The following is an 18,683-nucleotide window of genomic DNA, read 5'->3' on the forward strand; positions in this document are numbered from 1 at the left end:
AGATAGCCACTTTCATTGATGGGCTATGAGGAGTTTTTATATGTTTAGTTTTTTAGAAATTTTGTTCATTTTCCCCTCCTCAAATTTGATTTATTCAAAGCTTTGATACTACCAATATAGTCAATGTAAGATGCCCATTTTATAAAGTAAGACAGAACAGGCTGCCAAGCCATCTACATTATAGGCCATTGAAAAGTCAGATGCACCCTTATCAAAAATAAGCTCACATCCTTAGAGAAGCTTGTCATTTATGAAACTTAATTATTTTTGACAATTTCATATAGCATTGAAAATAATTCTTTTTATATAATTGGCAGGAAACCAATAGATACAAATGAGTAATATTGCTCCTCCTGTCTAGGGTGTTGATCATATAATTGACAAGGTGTCAATGGGGAGGCACTGACAACCTTTTTCCAACGGAAAAAAACTTGAGCATTTCACAAAAATTTCATCCAGGGGTATATCATCACGGATGTCAAGGAAAGTGGCAGGGAATAGTTTGTCACAAATCCTGGCAAAACATTTTCATAATTAATGGTATGGATATAGTTAGATTTCTTCACACACTAATATACAGTTATATACAGTAAAATGAATTTCCCTGGCAGAATTATATCAATAAATAAGCAATTGTTACAACAATATTTATTATTCTCAGCATATTAGTATTTAAGTAGCCTACCAAAGACACATCTAAAACCTTTTTCTTTCTTTGTTAATTATTCTGTTCAGGCCAAGACAAAACACTCCTTAAAATGTTTACAAGTGTTGTCTTGCTTGCACTGGGACCTTGATCACTAGCGACACATGTTTACATTAAAAACGACAATTACAAAAAGGAAAGCAAATAAAATCAGGGGATTGAATCAAGAAAGTATCTATGCCATATCAGCCCAATATCACACATTACAATGGCAAATGTACTTTAAAATATTTCCACATCATAAGCACATCTTCCTTCCATCTCAATGAACACAAACACAAGGACTGGTAGGCATATATTGCACCACAACAAAAGGTAATGTCAGATTTAAAAAGAGGAATCGTAAATAATGCTACAACAATATCTGCATTAGAAGCAATGGATCAATGCTAGTTCTGCATCAAGTACATATATCTGCCTTGACTTCTTGAGAACTACAGAGAAAGTATTGCTGCTAAAGAAACTGCTGTGCATATACAGACTACAGCTGCTTATTACTACTAAACTATGCAAGCTATATTAGCAGATTTTTCTGATGAGGTCTGCAGTCTGATGGATTTATCAGTAAAGGGCTTTCATTTTCTCCAGGAAATATATGAAGGTTGACTAAGCTTAGCTGACCTACCAGCACTATTAACAGAAACTCTGAAACCTTCAATCTAAAATTTCTCCTGTGTGTGAAACTGAAAACCACGAGATTCTACAAATTGCTTGCATCTATCTCTTTCCACAGGATGAGACTCTCAGGGCTGCAAACTGAGGACTACAGCTCTACAACAATACATAGTTACCATCATTTCTGTATCTCTCTCGCTACAACGGTACTACTGCATGTGCATGCATCATCTACAACAACAACAAATGCATGTAATTTTGACTGCTGGGTAGAAGCCAAGGATTTACTACAGAAAAGTCTTTAGGAAATCTATTTGCACATATATGTACTGTTTTTATCTTTCTCTCTCACTTGTAGCATTTAGACATAAGTATTGTAATGTTGCAAATCTTGAGCATGCAACAACTGAGAGGAGATAATTGATTAATCTTGTTTACATGTTAAACTGTGTCATTCCAGATGATAGATATTGAGTTTATAACCTAATGGAAATCCCCTAAAATATGACCTAACCATACACAACCTCCCCCCCCCCCCCCTCTCTACCAGCCAAGAGAAAAAAATTCTTATCCCATAAATACATTATTCCACAAATAAAAAAATTCAATAAAATTTCAAAACTTCCTCCCACCCCACCACCCCCATCCTCCAACTGTCCCACCTCTCTGTTCCTTACTGAATTTTCCTTGTTCTTTCTTTTGATGCTAAGTGTACTATATTAGCAATACAACAAAATGCAGAAGATGTTTTTAATTATATCTACCTGTTAACACTGCTATTATTTTCTGCTTATTTCCAGCAAGCTTCTGCTGGAAATAAGCACATTAGTACAGTACACCTTACAGAAAAATAACTCTGTGGTTCAAAGTTCAATATTCAAGTCAACAAAAACAAGAAATAGGACAGTTTTCCAAGATATCTATGTACAATAGTGCACTGTTATATGGAATGTCATGCACTACTATGTGCATTGGGATATTCTTTAGTGTATTCATAATGAGCATGCTCCCACTCATGACTTCGGTATATATTCAAGGGTCAGTACTAAGTAACACAATATTGTACTGACTTGAACAGTTATGAAAATTGATTTCCTGAGGGGAGTGGGAGGGGGTAGTTGAGGGGGAGGGGTGAAAGGGGTATAGTGATGGAGCAGGGGATGAGGTGTAAATGTTTGACCTTGGGTAAAAAGGTTTGATTATTCTAGTCTGTAAGGCCATAACCTCACATTGGATACTACACTGCATCTATAACACAGGCAACTTTCTGTTGGTAAGAGACAGAGGCAGTTAAAGTGGGAATTTTGTGTTACAGCTTGAATTTGTGTCTTTTTGTTGTTCATTTGTACTACTGGATTATTTTTGGAGTGGAAGACTTAACTTGTGTTTGTAAAAATGTCCATATAAAACAAAAATTCCTATGATTCTGAGAAAACTATCATTGTGTCGGAGACAATAAAGGTCAAAATGCATCGATGAGGGTGGGGGAGGGAAAGGGTTGGGGATCTTTTCCTTGAAATTATATCCACCTAAAACAAAATGTTTTGCTTCAACAAAAAAACTACATACAGGACTCCCTCTGAGAGATTGATTTTGTCTGAAACTCTGTTATTTCCTGTTTTCTTCTCCAAGGAACTAACTAACAAACCCAGCAGGCTAGGAGCAGGAAACTTTTACAGTAGCAGTTCCCTGCTAGGAGAAAGTGTGTGTTATCTCTAGATAACTAAAATTTGGTGTCTGGGATGGAGGATAGATAGCTATGCAAGTACAGATCTTGTCAAAACATATCGCCTCTTGTTGAGGAGAGTAATAATCTCCTCACGATGCCCACAGGGTTTATTTCTTCTGACTTTTCAGTCTATTTGTGTTTATTCTTTCTTGACTAGTAGAAGTTTTCTAAATCCCCCAAAAGAATTTTGATACCTAAGCATCACAAGAGAAACACTACCCTTGATGGATCTCATAGGCAAAGAGAAGAGCAGACGCAGGCACTTTACAAAACCGCATTCGACTAGTTTTCCTTCGCAGAACGGAAAAACATCGATTGGTATGTATGAGACGACATGAAATCATACATTCAGGTTGTGAATGAATGTTTGCAAATAAAACTGAACATTACTGTATCCATCTTGAGGTACCAGTTTCTAATTTGAGACAACCAATAACGTACAGTATGTAATATTTTTCTTCGGGTGTAGGATAATATTTAATGGTCATATTACAGCTGTATTTTGTATGCCTTTTACAACCTGTCTAATGTAAACATGAACTACCACTAACTACTTAACCAACCATTTTTCTTTCTACATCAACCCTCACCATGAGATATGGTAACTATTAACTCCGCTGAAACACTAATCACGCAATAAAGAATGGAATTACCTCAAAAAGAGATCTGTGATGGTAATCTCCCAACCAGAAAAAAAAAAGCTTCACTTTTTCTGTGAAACCTTTTACCCCATTTGGGGAGACAGGAAATGTCAGGCATATACTCTGGCCATTTATGATGCTATCAGGCCCAGCAGATGGATCTAAAGTATCCTTTTCCTGCCTTCTTTCTCTTTCCTGCTCAGAAACTCTACTCTACCTCACCTCATTTCCTCCTCTCCTCTTACAGCCTTGCTCTTTTTTTTGGCTGTGTTTTTTCTCTCGCTCTTTTTTTGTATGTACAACAAACAGCCTAGAACATCCTCACAGACAGGATATCATGCACTTCCTCCCAATCGCACCAAAAAACCTGCCAAAGCTAACCTCTTGGTATTGATACTGTACAGAAGATGCAGTACCTTGTTCAGTTTCCTCCTTCGAGAATTGGGCACCAGCCTACTATAACATCATTAATTATTCTGTTCTCTACCATTCCTTTGTTTTTTCATCAGAAACAGAGAGAGAGAGAGATGAAAAAGGTCAGTCTAGGTATTCAATTTATTCCTGGGCGCAATGAGTATGTTTGAACATCAGTAACTTACCATGCTATTGCCTGTACTATCTACATTAGTAGTGTGCAAAACTAGAATATCGATGATGCAGACAACCACTTCCTTGAAATATAGAGAGCAAAGTACAAGATCAGAAAACATCATTTGATATCTTTCAGGGATTATTTCTCCATAAGAAACCGTATTCAACTTAGCGAAAGAAAAATAAGTCTGGAGCATTTTTTTTTTTTTTTGTATAAATTAATACTTGCAATCTCATCTCATCCAATTTGTTTTGGCTTCAAGAGAATCGCAGAAAAAGGAAGTTATTTTAACAGCAAAAACAAACACTTAACCACCTTCAAAATTTACACTTTATTTATACAGATATGAGATTTGCTTTAAGCCGAAATGTAATGAATGACTGGGAGGAATGATAATTAGGCCTGTTTATTTTAATCCTTCCTAGAGTGAAACCTTAATTGTGAGGATGCAAGTTTATAGTAATTTATACACTTACATATGAACTGGGGGTCGCAACAGTATTTAAAGTTGCCTCAAATGTTATGGAGGGTCCCAAAAAAAAATCGGAAGACAAAAGAAAAATTGAAAAGATTTTTTGAACAAAAAAATAGGAAATGCATGAACACAATTTTCTTCAAAAGTTGCAACATTTTGCAACATGGCACCCTTAACCATAAAATTCAAATGTGAGTGGGATACCCCCTCCCAGTGGGCATCTTTCCCAATCCAAAACATTTCCCAAATAGCTTGATTACCAGGCTATAACATTGTTATTTTCACAAACAATAATTTGCTGTAACAATGCAAAACTGGCAATTTGGCAATTTTTTTTTATCTGCATCATCAGTAGTTTTAAGACCTTGTAATGGATGTAGTAGAAACCTTTGTAACAGTAGTTAACTGTCATAACTTTTATAACTAGAGACATGTACTCAAACTATTATAATGCATGGCTCCAATTGAATGTTTCTAAACTTTGTAACATTGCGTAGCAAGTTGCTTGTACGGAAGTACAGTTAAATTAAGTAAGTTTTAATCATAAAATGTCCTAAAATTGGTTATTGCTACACTGACAGTGATCTGAAGTATGAATATTAATTTATAACCAATGAATAATCAAATGAGAGCCTTGCTGCACATATGATGGCAACATAGCCAAGTCAAATTTAAATGCCTGTAATCCTAAAGTAGTTTTGCTCATATATACTCCAGTTAATTAATCCACTTAATATACAGACCTTTATGTTAGTGAATATATGTTTGCTTTCAAAATGCAGCATAGATGAAGAATTACTACAAGACGCAGATGTAGTTATGCAACAGGATAAAAAGAATGGATACACAACCGATGGAGATGCAGCAAATAATGTGGCATTGTATATAGCAAAATACGATGCAAAATGCATCAGCTTATTGCAGATAAGATGTACCAGTCTTTGCACAGAGGAAACAATGTAGTTTATCTGAAGGTGAGCAGAAGTACAGAACCTTCAAACTACTGTGTTGCACAAACTTTTCTTAATTATTTGCTGTACAGATGAAAGTGCACAATAAGAGGTAGGGATAGGTAAGCAAAGAATACAATACATCAATGAATTTTAAAAAACTGATATAAAAACTTGCATAAAAAAGTTACTCCCATACTGATACTGATCTATATATTTAAGTTGGTATCACCTTGCTCATGTCTGTCCCTTTCTAGTCATTACAAGAAATAGTGGATCATAGATGTGTAGATCTAGTACAGTCCAGATGCACTCAAGTTCCAGATTCCTACCTCTTTGTTCCCACTATGTGTGTTAACCTTGGCCAATGCATCCTTGAGCCTATAATCCTGTCCCCTCACTCTTTTGCACACACAATTCTAACCTTGGCCAAAGTACTCCTATCTATTTTTGTGAAAAAACTCCCTTTATTGTACAGTACCTCCAAACATTTACAAAGCTCTAAAATGGAAACAAATGACCACTAAAACACAACTGCTCCCATCAAATCTAAGCTAAATAACTTGTCATTGTGTCCTGTGGTTAAGATGGATTTCTATCCACTATATGAGTGTGACAGAAAATACTTCCTGCTGAATTCTGATTACTGAAGGAGGGAAAACAGGCCATATATCCAACGCCCTTTTTTTGCATACAAAGTTATAAAAATAACCAGTGTACAAACCATGAAGGTTTAACCTGTTTCCTCCACAAAGTCTAGAAACTTGGGCAGGTGGAAGGGATAAGTGTAGACAGGATGTAGAGGCAGTGGATAGAAGAAACGGGGGGGGGGGGGGGGGCAGATCAATGGATAGAACTTTACAGGGAAGTGGGGGGATCAATGGATAGACCTTACAGGGAAGAGGGTGCTGGATCAATGGTGTCAATCACATTAGACATGATAAAGTAATAGTGAAATAAGTTTGGGCAAACTATGGAAACTTATTTATACTTAGTCCTAATTCAAGTAGCTATGTTTAAATAATGTTATGTGTATAGATCACTGAAATCACTGTATGGAGAGAGGCTACAATTAACACATCGTTCATAGATCTATTTTTACCACCAATACTTGGTAACAAGGCAAATAACAGTTCTAATTCCATACACAAGTGAATACTCATAGAGTAATTAACACTAAATTTTGTATGTAACAGAAGTTCACATGCATCGTGATGAACTGATGATAACCCGATATTAAAATTAAAAAGTCCACTGATGTAGCTACTAGCTTAAGAAAAACATTCTAAACTTAACATCAAAATAATATCAATGTTGGAACATGTTATCCTTAAAAATTATTGTTCAATTCAACTTGAAAACTATAATGAAGGAGAAGCAATGACTCCACACATGTTTATAAGGGAAGGGAGAGGGGGGAAGGGAGAGGGGGGAAGGGAGAGGGGGGAAGGGAGAGGGGGGAAGGGAGAGGGGGGATGGATCTTATAGGAATTGAAAACTGTAATCAGAGTTGGGCATAAAACAAAGATAGGATCTTGTAATAAGTGTAATCACTCCCACTACCTCCTATGTGAGCTTTGTACTGATTAGCAAATAAATCAAAGCTAACTTGCCAATTATAACCATCCCAAAGTCACGAACGATTCACCCAAGCATTATCATTTTAACTATACTGGAGAAACGACCAAGTGTGAGTAGGAGGTAATCATGGTCATTATGATACGAATATATTTAAAGCCAACATTATCATAACGCTTTTACCGCCTGTGGTTTGAGAACTTTCCTGGGGGAGGGGGTCTATCAAAGTCAGTCAATGGGACAGGAAATCACTGTGAAGGATCTTAAGGCGGATAAAGATATGAATTAAGATGAATAAGTCCATGAAGGATTTCAAGGTGGATAAAGATATGAGATGGGATGAATAAGTCCATAAGGAGAGTTTAATGCGGGTAGCCACACTATTGTTCACTGCATTTGAAATTTTCAGAGCTGTCACTGTACAATCTAACTTCCTACCATGAACATCAATGGAAAACTGAGCAGTTGTGTTTCATTATTGTTTTCACATTACTTAAAAAAAAGGGGGGATACTTTTGAAAGTGATAACATTTTGTTAATGTTTTCCTCTCCTGACATTAGTAACAACAAATACTTGTTTTCTTTGTGTCTGCTAGGGATGAACTAAAAAAATGGGGGGCCAATGTGGCAATGGCCACTGTTGTACTATCCAGCCTAGGAATCTCAACCTCTGTAATCTATTCAACCATGAAAGTAGAAAAGGATTTCTTCTCAGTTAAATTTGCCAACAGCATTCAGCCAGTGAGAGAATGCAAACAATAGCTGACCCGATGTGAGGACACAGCAAGCAATATAGGTTAAATTTGCTTTTGTCTGGACCCACCCAGCCTGTCCATATACAAGCTTCTTTACCCTATTCATAAGTCTTCTTATCAATTCTGAGCCAAAAAGGATGGTTTGCAGAAAAAGAGGAGGATAAACAAATTAAGTATAACACTAATGAATAGGCCAACCTGTTGATGAAGTTCTGAAGAGGTGTTGTAGTTTGAACTGGCTAATAACCTTGACCTTTAACTGCATCTCCTTGGCTAATTGACAAAACAAATTCAGTGGAGCACAAGTAGGACCTCTTTGCATTCACATTTATCAAATTTGAGCACTGCTCCAGATGGTGTACTGTTGATCAAATGGCAATTTCACATTCATTTATTAACTTAACTTCACTTCAAATTCAGTAGTGTCCCCAAAGGGGGGGGGGGGGTGTCATGGAAGGGATGTGTACTATCAAAACAAATGTGCAGTGCACCTCTTATGCCCACACCCAACCCCAACTGATTAAAGAAAAAAACAGACAGGAAGTTACACAGCCCCCCCACCCCTCCCCCACCCCCCCCCACACCCAACTCTCTAACTGAATAACAGAAAAATTTCACAAAATTTATAAACTTTGCTGGAGAAAGGTATCATAATCACACAACTAAATATATCATAATCACTCAGAACTAAATATAACTTAAACTAAGGAATTTCTTCATCACCCCCTTTTCTACTGTTGGGACTCTCAATGGAACCACTGTGTAGTTTAATGCAAGTTGAATTCTGTTTAAAAGTTCAACATGACATAGCACCTCTGACTTCCTTTGTCACAGCTTTTGCTTCCAGGAACTGAATAAAAACCCATTCCTCAAACATGTGGCTTTGAATTGAAGTTGGCTCTCTGGCATACATGTAACAATCAGAGTCTGGTTCATTATGATCAATGACTCACAGTTTTGATTCATCATAGTGTAAGAGGAAGCTAACAGGAGAAAAGAAGCCACAAATGTTTAAACAAGTTCTCAAACTGAAAACAATACAAATATTTAAATAAAGGTAAAGGAAAATTCCTCTCTGAAATTTTGAAGAAATTCTCTTTGGTTTATGATCAAAGCAGGAAATGGAGTGATTTGTATGCAAGGAAGCATTGATTAGTTAAAGATATTTAACATGGACAAGATATTTGACTTCCCTTCTACATAAACTTGTTACTATCTCCACATATTCATAAAACCTATGTATTAGTTGTGACATGTGTGCTGTATCCCATTCATTAACAGTGATACAATGCAAAGATATAGTAGAAGTGGACAACCAGTCTTTAGTTACATGGATTATATTGAAATCAATGTACCAGTATGCGTTCACTTTGTCACTTTGCGATTACAGAGGAAGTCGACATGAACCATGCTGATGATATGGATTATTATGAAATCAATGTATTGGTACTACATGTGATAAACCATCTCTATTAGAATAACCACCTTGAAAGCTACAGTATGTCCATATCCTTAATAAAGACATACATGCTATAATGTATCCATTAAGTAAAATGATATGTGTTTGATTTAATCATTTACGTCGATGCTGTAAAGTATCATGTACACAATATAACATGAAATACATTTTACATATATTCAGTTTATACATAAACTGACTATAATATGCTCTCATTTTAATCAATAGTTTAAACAGATGCCGTTAAGGAACATACATCATTAACAGCTCAGAAGCAGCATATATGCTTACATCAGCCCCCATACCAGTTAATATCACACATAAAAACATGGCGGTTTTGTGTTAGAATATATGGCAGTATCAGTCAAAACAACAGCATCTTCTGGTGGGCATGAAAGCTTCCTCAAATGATTCAGGGTAATTGTTATCAGGGATGTAAAACAAACATTCTTCAAAGAAACTTAAAAAAAAATATTTCAGGACAACTATTCATCTAACTCTAGAAAGTTTCTTTCCATCTTTCATTATTTATTTTTTTTTCAGAAGGAACACATTTCTAATGGATTATACAGTCAGTACTGAGAATAAGAATTCCACGAATAGTACCAATTTCCAGTCACAGCCTACCACTGACTGCTGCAATCATATTGTTTTCTGAGAAGCATCTTTTTTTCTTTTTTATGACTCTCCAGTCAGATTGTTTCCACATCTCCAGATTATTTTGCAGATTCCACAAATATGGTTTCCTTGGTGACTTTTATTGAAGTCAGCTCCAGAGAAATTTTATCTGCCTGTGGGGGAATTTTGCATGGGAGTTTGCCTACCCTCTGAACCTCATCCCATGACCCTCACAAATTATCCCAGCAGCATCATCATTCCAGTTGCCTCCTAAGAGAGGAGAGCAGCTGCTTCATAATGTAGAAACAATTTTCACCTCCTGGCAGCTGGAGAAGAAGACAACACAGACAGACAACTGCTGCTGCTGGAAAGGATAGACCAACCTGATATGGGAAAACAACTACCAGCAGATGAGTACAATTTTTCTCCCTGACTGGCAGTCTGGGTAAAAAATTCTTTGTAGGAGAAAATGAAAAAGTACATACCTCAATACAGACACCAAAACAAGAAATAAATAATAGGTACCAGGCTACAGTGATACACTTACAATGCTGAATCATAACTACCGTAAAATATATAAACTCCCACTATGTTCATATTATTGAAAATGTTTTGGAAAAAAGAAAAGAAATTGAATTTATAACAAACAAAAATCCCAATAGGATCTACCTTTAATTCTGTTTGTCCTTTTCCAAGCTTCAGAAACCTATTGAACATTCCGTGTCACACCATTATATTTTAATGACCGTGTCAGAATTGTTACTTTCAAAGATGTCCATGGATGTCCTGTACATCTTTTACATTTATTGTGTGATAGAGAAGAGAGTAACCTGTAAACTGTCATGTTACAACAAACAGTCAGAGCAGAATGACTTACCTACTGAGATCTATCTCATCATACTGTAACAGTACTTGAAACATGTTGAGCAAATGTATAAAGCTAAGTTTGTGATGTACTAGTAAGGAATATTGATCTTATCTGGTAGGCAGATATCTACAACCCAACTACATACATCTGTGGTTAAAGGGATATACCAGCAGCTGAAACTGGATATGTACTAAAAATCCTGGAAAGTTGAAGATATTTATGTCAATACATCTGGCAAAAGCAGAGTGGATGATGTAATAACGGCAATTTATCTTTAATCAGGATTTATTTTTCTTTATAATATTTTACACACTTATCGAAAGAGGAAAAGGAATATTTGTACAAAAATATTCTGCCGCCAGAAACGTTTCTTTAATAGAACTTGCCAAGATGAATAATAGGAGTACTGGAAATATTGACATATTTTGATGTATTTTGGTCTTTTCGTCCAAAATCTAGTTTTGGTTGTTATGCAATAAATTTTCTGTCGGAATAGAATGCTGAAGGTCAGAAAATTGCTTCCGTGTTAGAATCTACAGTAGGTTGTGAGATGTATTCTCAAATTGAAACGTCTTATTTAGCTTCCAAAGTTGAATACTCAGCCTTTTTAGAGTATGACATGAAGTTTCCTATGAAAGCAACAAGCACTCACCAAGAATGTTACATTGCAGGGTAATGGACCTACAGTATTGCTCTGTTGATGTGGAATTTAAAAAAAAAGAACCAATCTCGCAAACTCATGGACCATGTCAGCCAAGCAGTAAGTATTAAGAATGTTATCTAAAAATGCAATTTTGTCACAATCAATGAATGACTGATTTCCAAAGACTACAGAATAACAATTTAACTATTGTTAAAGTTATATAGCCATGGTACACAACAATATGACTGGTGATTGAAACATTTTCAATCTTGAACATAATTTATAAGCAGGATTCTAGGCATGACAATAAGGACAGTAGTGTCATTAAGCAACCATACATATTCATTTTGTTCAAACCCTCCTGACTGTTAACTCACGAATCGAACTAGACATTACCATGCAGGTGTGTATAACAGTGTGATATGTTTTTACATATGTGACTAGACTGAGGAATTATACAGTTACTTCTGAGTTCACATTGAGAGCACATGTCTTCCTCCTTTTTAAACCTGCACATATACAGATCTACACTGAGTGAACAACGAAATATTAACTGTAGGTCTAGAGACTATTACTACTTTATTGTACAGTGACTACAAGGCATTACAATGGTGTAGGCTCTATACACCATTCACCCTTTTTAGTCCCAAGTTCAAGCACCGTTAAAAATTGCTATGAGTTTTAAAAGTAGAGTTTCCTGTCCAAGTTCTGGACCACAAAGTTATTTCCTTTATATTGAAGACAAGAACCTCTAGGAAAGTGCCTTTGAAAACTCCCGAGGGCTGTTACAGTAGAATAGACAATTAAATGTCTCAGCATCGGTAACTAAAATGGCAGAAAAGTAACCAGTGTCCATTACATGACTATTTGGGACAAACCTGATGATCTCTAATACTCAGAAGATCTAAAAACATTACACTGGTCATAAATGTATCCTGTAGATTGAAGTATTACTGCCCCAACGGACCCTTACCCCTACCCTACCTCTTCCCATCTTCGATCTCCTCCACCCACCGCAAGCCAAGAAAATAACAACAATAATAATGGAAAGACAAAAAGTGATCTCTCCCTCTATTTATACTATTACAGTTTATGACACTTTTACTTTCATTTCGTGTTATAGCTATCATCAATGAGAAAAAATAACTTCTTTAATTGCCTACTTTGAAGAATCCTAATGTTCGAACTTCAGACCAGACCAATGCAGAAATTAATTTACCTGTTTCAACCATGGCTTTATATAGTCAAGGACAAATTGTTAGTTAAAAGTTACATTAGTTACCTTGCACTAAGAGATCTGGAAAGACTAATCAAATAAGATGGATATCAAGCACCATCACCCCACTCCCACCCACCCACTCACTGAAACCACTCTGCAGCCAAACAACTTTCTGTAGACCTGTGTAGTTGAATATTCATGCCCAATTAAAAAATATTATTTGGTTATTTTCTTTCAGTCAAGTTCAAGTTTGGAATCCTATGAATCTGCTTCTATAGCTTTCAATTAATTGAACAAATGCTTTTGGAATGCGTATAAATTATGTTGATTGTTGTAAGATGCAACCACTGCTCAAAATAGCCAAGTGGTGATGTCCCCACAAACAAATTATGAGACAGATTTGCTTTTCTCACAGCTGTGAAAGCCTTCATTCGACATCCTCCTCTCTATGAAATAGTTTGACCTCCAATAGCAACGCACATGAACAAAAGGTAGGTAGAATCAATAGAATCAGGAACCAAACCCAAAAGTTCTCTCAATAATTTGCGTGCCAACTTCCAACTGCGGAGCTTTTTCCCCTCTGTGTGAAATCAGTGTAGCGTGGCAAAGAATATGAGGAGAGAATTGGGATATTCTTGTTTTAAGGTCAAGGGGATGTTGGAATTCACAGTGGCTGTGGCTGTTGCTTTGCAAAATTCTTCAACTGAAAGGAAACTAGTAATTTCTTACATACCACCTTTCTGTATTGCTACTTGTTCAGCCGCAAAGTTCTTTGAAACCTTCCTTGAATGGCTTTTGGGAACTTTTTATGTGTTTTCAGGGAGGTGACAAAGTTGCTTTTATAACTGTGTCTAGTTAACATTTTCATAGCAAGTTGATATTAGAACACAAGTGTTCATCTGTGTAGTAAGTACAGTATAATATATCTTTGCAGGAAACAAATCTTTCATGTGCCTGAAGTTTGGTACTATTCTTCATGAACGAAAAACACTTGGCTAATTTAAAGGTGCTTTTCAGTCAAAAAATTTAGGGTTAAACTTTCTGCTGAGCAGGAAGAAAGGAACGCTGTTTTGTCTTCAAGAATGAGACCTTCATGGCCACAAAACGAAATTGTCTTGAAACAGCAAATTATTAAACACACCTCCAGAATTGACCACAAATAAACAATGTGTACGGGTACTGTAGCAGCCAGAGGAAACATCCTCTTCAATTCATAACAGACAAGAAATATACATAAAAGAGTAAAGTAAAGTGTATGAAAAGCATAGAGCTATGGATCCTTGAAAACCAAAATAGCAGCCTGGGATTATATTTGAATACAGCTCGTACAGAAAGTATGATTCTGCAGTTCTAGTCATTTCTAAGAAGCTAGTGATCATGTAGCCTATAATATGACAGTATCATGACATCATTCCTAACACGGAGTTCCAGTTGATTATAAGGTTGACATGATTCAGTGAATTAACAAACATTTTTCAAACAATGATCTCTGGCAATTATACTCTATAGACCATCATTACTTTAGTAGCTCAACCTGTTTATGACAAGGTTAAACAGTTAAGTTGGCATGACAATTTTCTCACAAGCTACCACACAGCAAATTACACTTGAGGTTTCGTCATTTCAAAAAAGCATAGCTGCTGGATACAGTTCATATGGCCCAGGAAGTGAGTCACCCATGAGCCGTTAAATAAAATATTTTTCACACCAGAAATTTCTTAAAGAATTAAATTAAATTTTTGTTTACGTTTGTTCAAAACTTTTTTTTTATTTCCAAAAATAAAGCCATATATACTGTTATTGCTTCTAAACTGTTAATCATTCATGGTTTTTATTTTAACCCCTCTGCGTATAGTACAAACTGATTGTGGCTAGTTCAGTTAACTCAAACTGCAGTTTGAGAATCAGAGATCTTACCTTTTTCAAAATCAGGAGATTTACAATTTTTCATCACGTTAGGATAAAAATAGGCAGAATTATGCAAAATCCTGTTAAAATAAATTAGCGATACTGAATGATACTCAATTTTGGGGTTTTATACGTCACCTACTGTATGAAATCATATAGGCTACGTAAAAGAATTGTTGTGTAAACGTTAACACTGTAGAACACAATGAGAGCATTTCATACAACTATTTCCTGAGATAGAACATGGATTTTCTTTCAATTCCGAAAGTAGACGAAACTTTAACTAGGAATGGACCATTTCTGATCACAATTCAGAGGGAATAAACAAACTCAATTTTGCTGGGAAAGGAACACCCAAATCAGGACAGCATGTGATAGCCTCAAGTGTTCGGACACCGTATACAGCGCTCTATAAACTGTGTCAAGCTGACAAAATAAATTTACCAAACAGAGAGTTTTCTCCTTCACGTTTTCACGAACACAATAATCAATGCCAACAACACCTAGAAAGTCACAACCAGGTCATTGCTTTTTTTTATTTATTTATGGTCAGGATTTTAGTTTCAACCTGTAAATTCTTCTAAAAAGCAAAGCATTCTCTTTTTTGTCAAATGCAATGGTAACTTTGCATATCAGAGTATGTGGATACAAAGTCCCCTCTCTGTCTCTCTCTTTCTATTTTAATTAATTCATTAAGCTACTTGTAATCAATACACATATTACACCCATTAAAGAGGACAACTAACACAAAATCAGCTAAACAAACACTGCTTTTTATAAATACAAAAATTCTGTCTAACATTTATTTTCCAAATTTCACTTTCTTACAGATGATCAGTCAGTAGTTCCTGCAAAATGAGATGTTCCAGAAGACAAATTTATTGGGTGGAGCAATTAGCTGTTGGCAATAAACATTCATTCAGGATCTCCTGCATGATGTTTCATACTCATACTTTACTGTCAGGCTTCAGAAATGAAACAGAAAATTACCTTGATGCCACTAACAGTGAAACCTCATAATATGATAAAATGAAGCCTAACAGGAGGTGTCTAAAGGTTTCTTATCCAAGAGAAGGAAAATTTCTAATCTTGTGTTGTGGAACAATCATCTGTACAGTACATGGACTTATAAAATGTGAATTTAACTTCATATAACTTGGGATATCTATGATTATGCACACATGTACGTACATGGCTACAGTTGATGTATTATACATATATTCATACTGTACTGTATATATTCCACATGGCAATGTGTTTGTATCTCCAACAGAATTAAAGATGAGATTTCAGTTGAGCATGAAAGCAAAATCTTTGTCAGGTAACTGTTTATTCCAATAATTCATTGATGTCTTACATAGAAGAGTGAGACCCACTTGAGGATACTGCATCAGTTCTTACAAACTGTACAGACCTTCAGGAGTAACAACGTAATATAGTTTCTCACAGGAAGACCTGTACAACACTCAGTCTACAGCTTGTGCCTGTTGCACTTTCAAGTTCAATCAATGAAAGGCTTACATCTCATAAAATGGTCACAAGACAGGGAAAGGACTTGGTTTCAGGTCAATTCAGCCTTGGAGACTTCCAACCAAGACAACAAGTTGATGCAAGAAATAACCATTTAAATTGTTTTGTGCCAGTGCATGTAACACACCCATTCCATATTACACAGAGTTATGACAAAGAAGTGCTGTGCCAGTGCATGTAACACACCCATCCCATATTACAAAGATTTATGATAAACTAGCGTTTGTGGCAGTGCATGTAACACACCCATCCCATATTACACAGATTTATGATAAACTAGTGTTGTGCCAGTGCATGTAACATACCCCATCCCATATTACAAAGATTTATGATAAACTAGTGTTGTGCCAGTGCATGTAACACACCCATCCCATATTACAAAGATTTATGATAAACTAGCGTTTGTGGCAGTGCATGTAACACACCCATCCCATATTACACAGATTTATGATAAACTAGTGTTGTGCCAGTGCATGTAACATACCCCATCCCATATTACAAAGATTTATGATAAACTAGTGTTGTGCCAGTACATGTAACATACCCCATCCCATATTACACAGTTTTATGATAAACTAGTGTTGTGCCAGTACATGTAACATACCCCATCCCATATTACACAGTTTTATGATAAACTAGTGTTGTGCCAGTACATGTAAAACACCCATCCCATATCACACAGTTTTATGACAAAGTAGTGTTATGCCAGTGCATGTAACACACCCATCCCATACTACACAGATTTATGATAACGCAGTGTCCAGTTTACTCCTGTCAGCTTCAATATTTCTCATATTAGTTTAGAATGAGAGATTCTTCAAAACCAAGCTGAATGACCAATGTCATACATCAATGCAGACAAGGCTGTTGACTAAATTTCTACTGTCTGAATCTTCCACACAACCAAATGTGCAATGGGTAACTATTACCAAGATATGCATCATATGACTGACAATGTAAAACACCTGCTCTTTCATGTACAAGCTGAACATACAAGGTCAGGAAATTAATGATAGGCTAGGCCTAGTATGTTACTTTAACATATGACAATTCACAGATCATCCTAACTATTAAACCACCTTATTTCTATGTACAGTATTTAGTTCCTTAGTGCATGTTGTGTCGTTAAATGTTCTATGCAATAAAATATGCAACTTTTACATGTCTGTAGCTTAGAAAAATCTATAGATAATAACTTAGGCCTTAGCCATTGGGACTGTGGGTGCTGCCTTGTACTCTTTCCAACTACGAAACTAGGTAGCTTCCTGCATGTATACCATGGACTTAAAATAAAACATATTTTCACAAGACAGTTTACTTCCTACAATCAAAGTTGGATGTAATACCCCCTCTTAACACCATCATCACTTTTACAACCAATTAGCCATCCCTGCCATTCATCACCCATCCCTTATCCACAACCACCACAAACCCCCTCCCCCCCCCCATCCCCTCCCTTCATTCACAATGCTGTTACAATATACTGTTTCAAATTCCACCACTATTGTTATGTGGAAAACAATTACACTTTAGTTCATGTAACTGTCCACCTTGATCATCAATCGTGTATATGTTGCGCCTCATTATAGCAGAATACATGCAATTATTCATATGTGTAAACATAGTATCAAGGTCTAAGAGATAGGTAATCCGTAATGTACTCAGCAAGCCTGATTTGTTGAGGTCTAGCGTTGTATTTTTTTCACTCGGAGGGAGTGTAAACTTCTGTAGTAATGGGCATAAGCACACCAACTCTTAACATGTAACGTTATTTCATCAACAAGTGTCCGCAACCTCCCAACCAAGTCTTGAAGTTATCCTACCATTATTGCTATATAAACAAGCTCAGAGATCAAATATATGCAGAGAAAGGGTTCTGATTTACTTACCACTGACTCTAACCGGTTGTCTCTTTTTTCTTCGAGTCATTTTTCTAAACGATTTTTCAACCGGTGAGCACTACCGCAGTGAGCTGTATCCTCACCCGTGTGGCTTCTTCAATTCCGTAAACTCACGTACGTTAACTGACTAACGTTAGTATCGAATACATGCAGCTGCAGGTCGTCTGTGTTGTCGTCTGCTGCATGTTCTATGTATGTGTTATGACGAAACGGCAGACATGCGCATTCATCCCTAACTGCAAGCTCACCATCCACTCACGCACAACTTTCTGAAAAGAACGAGAGGGAGTTGGTAATGCATATTCAAATCGTATCGTCATTTTGATTCCTCGAAAAATCCCTTATCAGGAAGTTCATGTAGAGGTTTTGATGATTCCTTTGTCCGTCTCCAAGTACAACAAGGTTGTGGCAATAAATGATGTTTCGAAATAAACTGAGATGCGATTAAGTCCGAAATAAATAAATCAGCCATTCATTGTTTGCCCCCAAACTCTTA

At 36.2% G+C, this 18,683-nt stretch overlaps 1 protein-coding gene and 1 long non-coding RNA gene across 2 annotated transcripts in view; one reads left to right on the forward strand and one right to left on the reverse strand.

Moving 5' to 3' along the window:
- LOC139958767 (uncharacterized) overlaps positions 1-18,411 on the reverse strand; it is a 48,131-nt gene extending 29,720 nt beyond the window's left edge. The window contains exon 1 of the mRNA XM_071956100.1: positions 18,176-18,411. Within this exon, the coding sequence (XP_071812201.1) occupies positions 18,176-18,215 (40 nt within the window). The 5' untranslated portion in view covers positions 18,216-18,411. The remainder of the gene's footprint in view (positions 1-18,175) is intronic.
- Positions 1,974-18,166, forward strand: LOC139958781 (uncharacterized). Its single transcript, XR_011789873.1, has 3 exons — positions 1,974-5,732; positions 10,044-11,746; positions 13,264-18,166. It is a non-coding gene; the product is annotated as an uncharacterized lncRNA (long non-coding RNA).
- Positions 18,412-18,683: the final 272 nt, after the last annotated feature.

The sequence above is a fragment of the Apostichopus japonicus genome, chromosome 3, assembly GCF_037975245.1.
Source record: "Apostichopus japonicus isolate 1M-3 chromosome 3, ASM3797524v1, whole genome shotgun sequence".
NCBI classification, from domain to species: Eukaryota; Metazoa; Echinodermata; class Holothuroidea; order Aspidochirotida; family Stichopodidae; genus Apostichopus; species Apostichopus japonicus.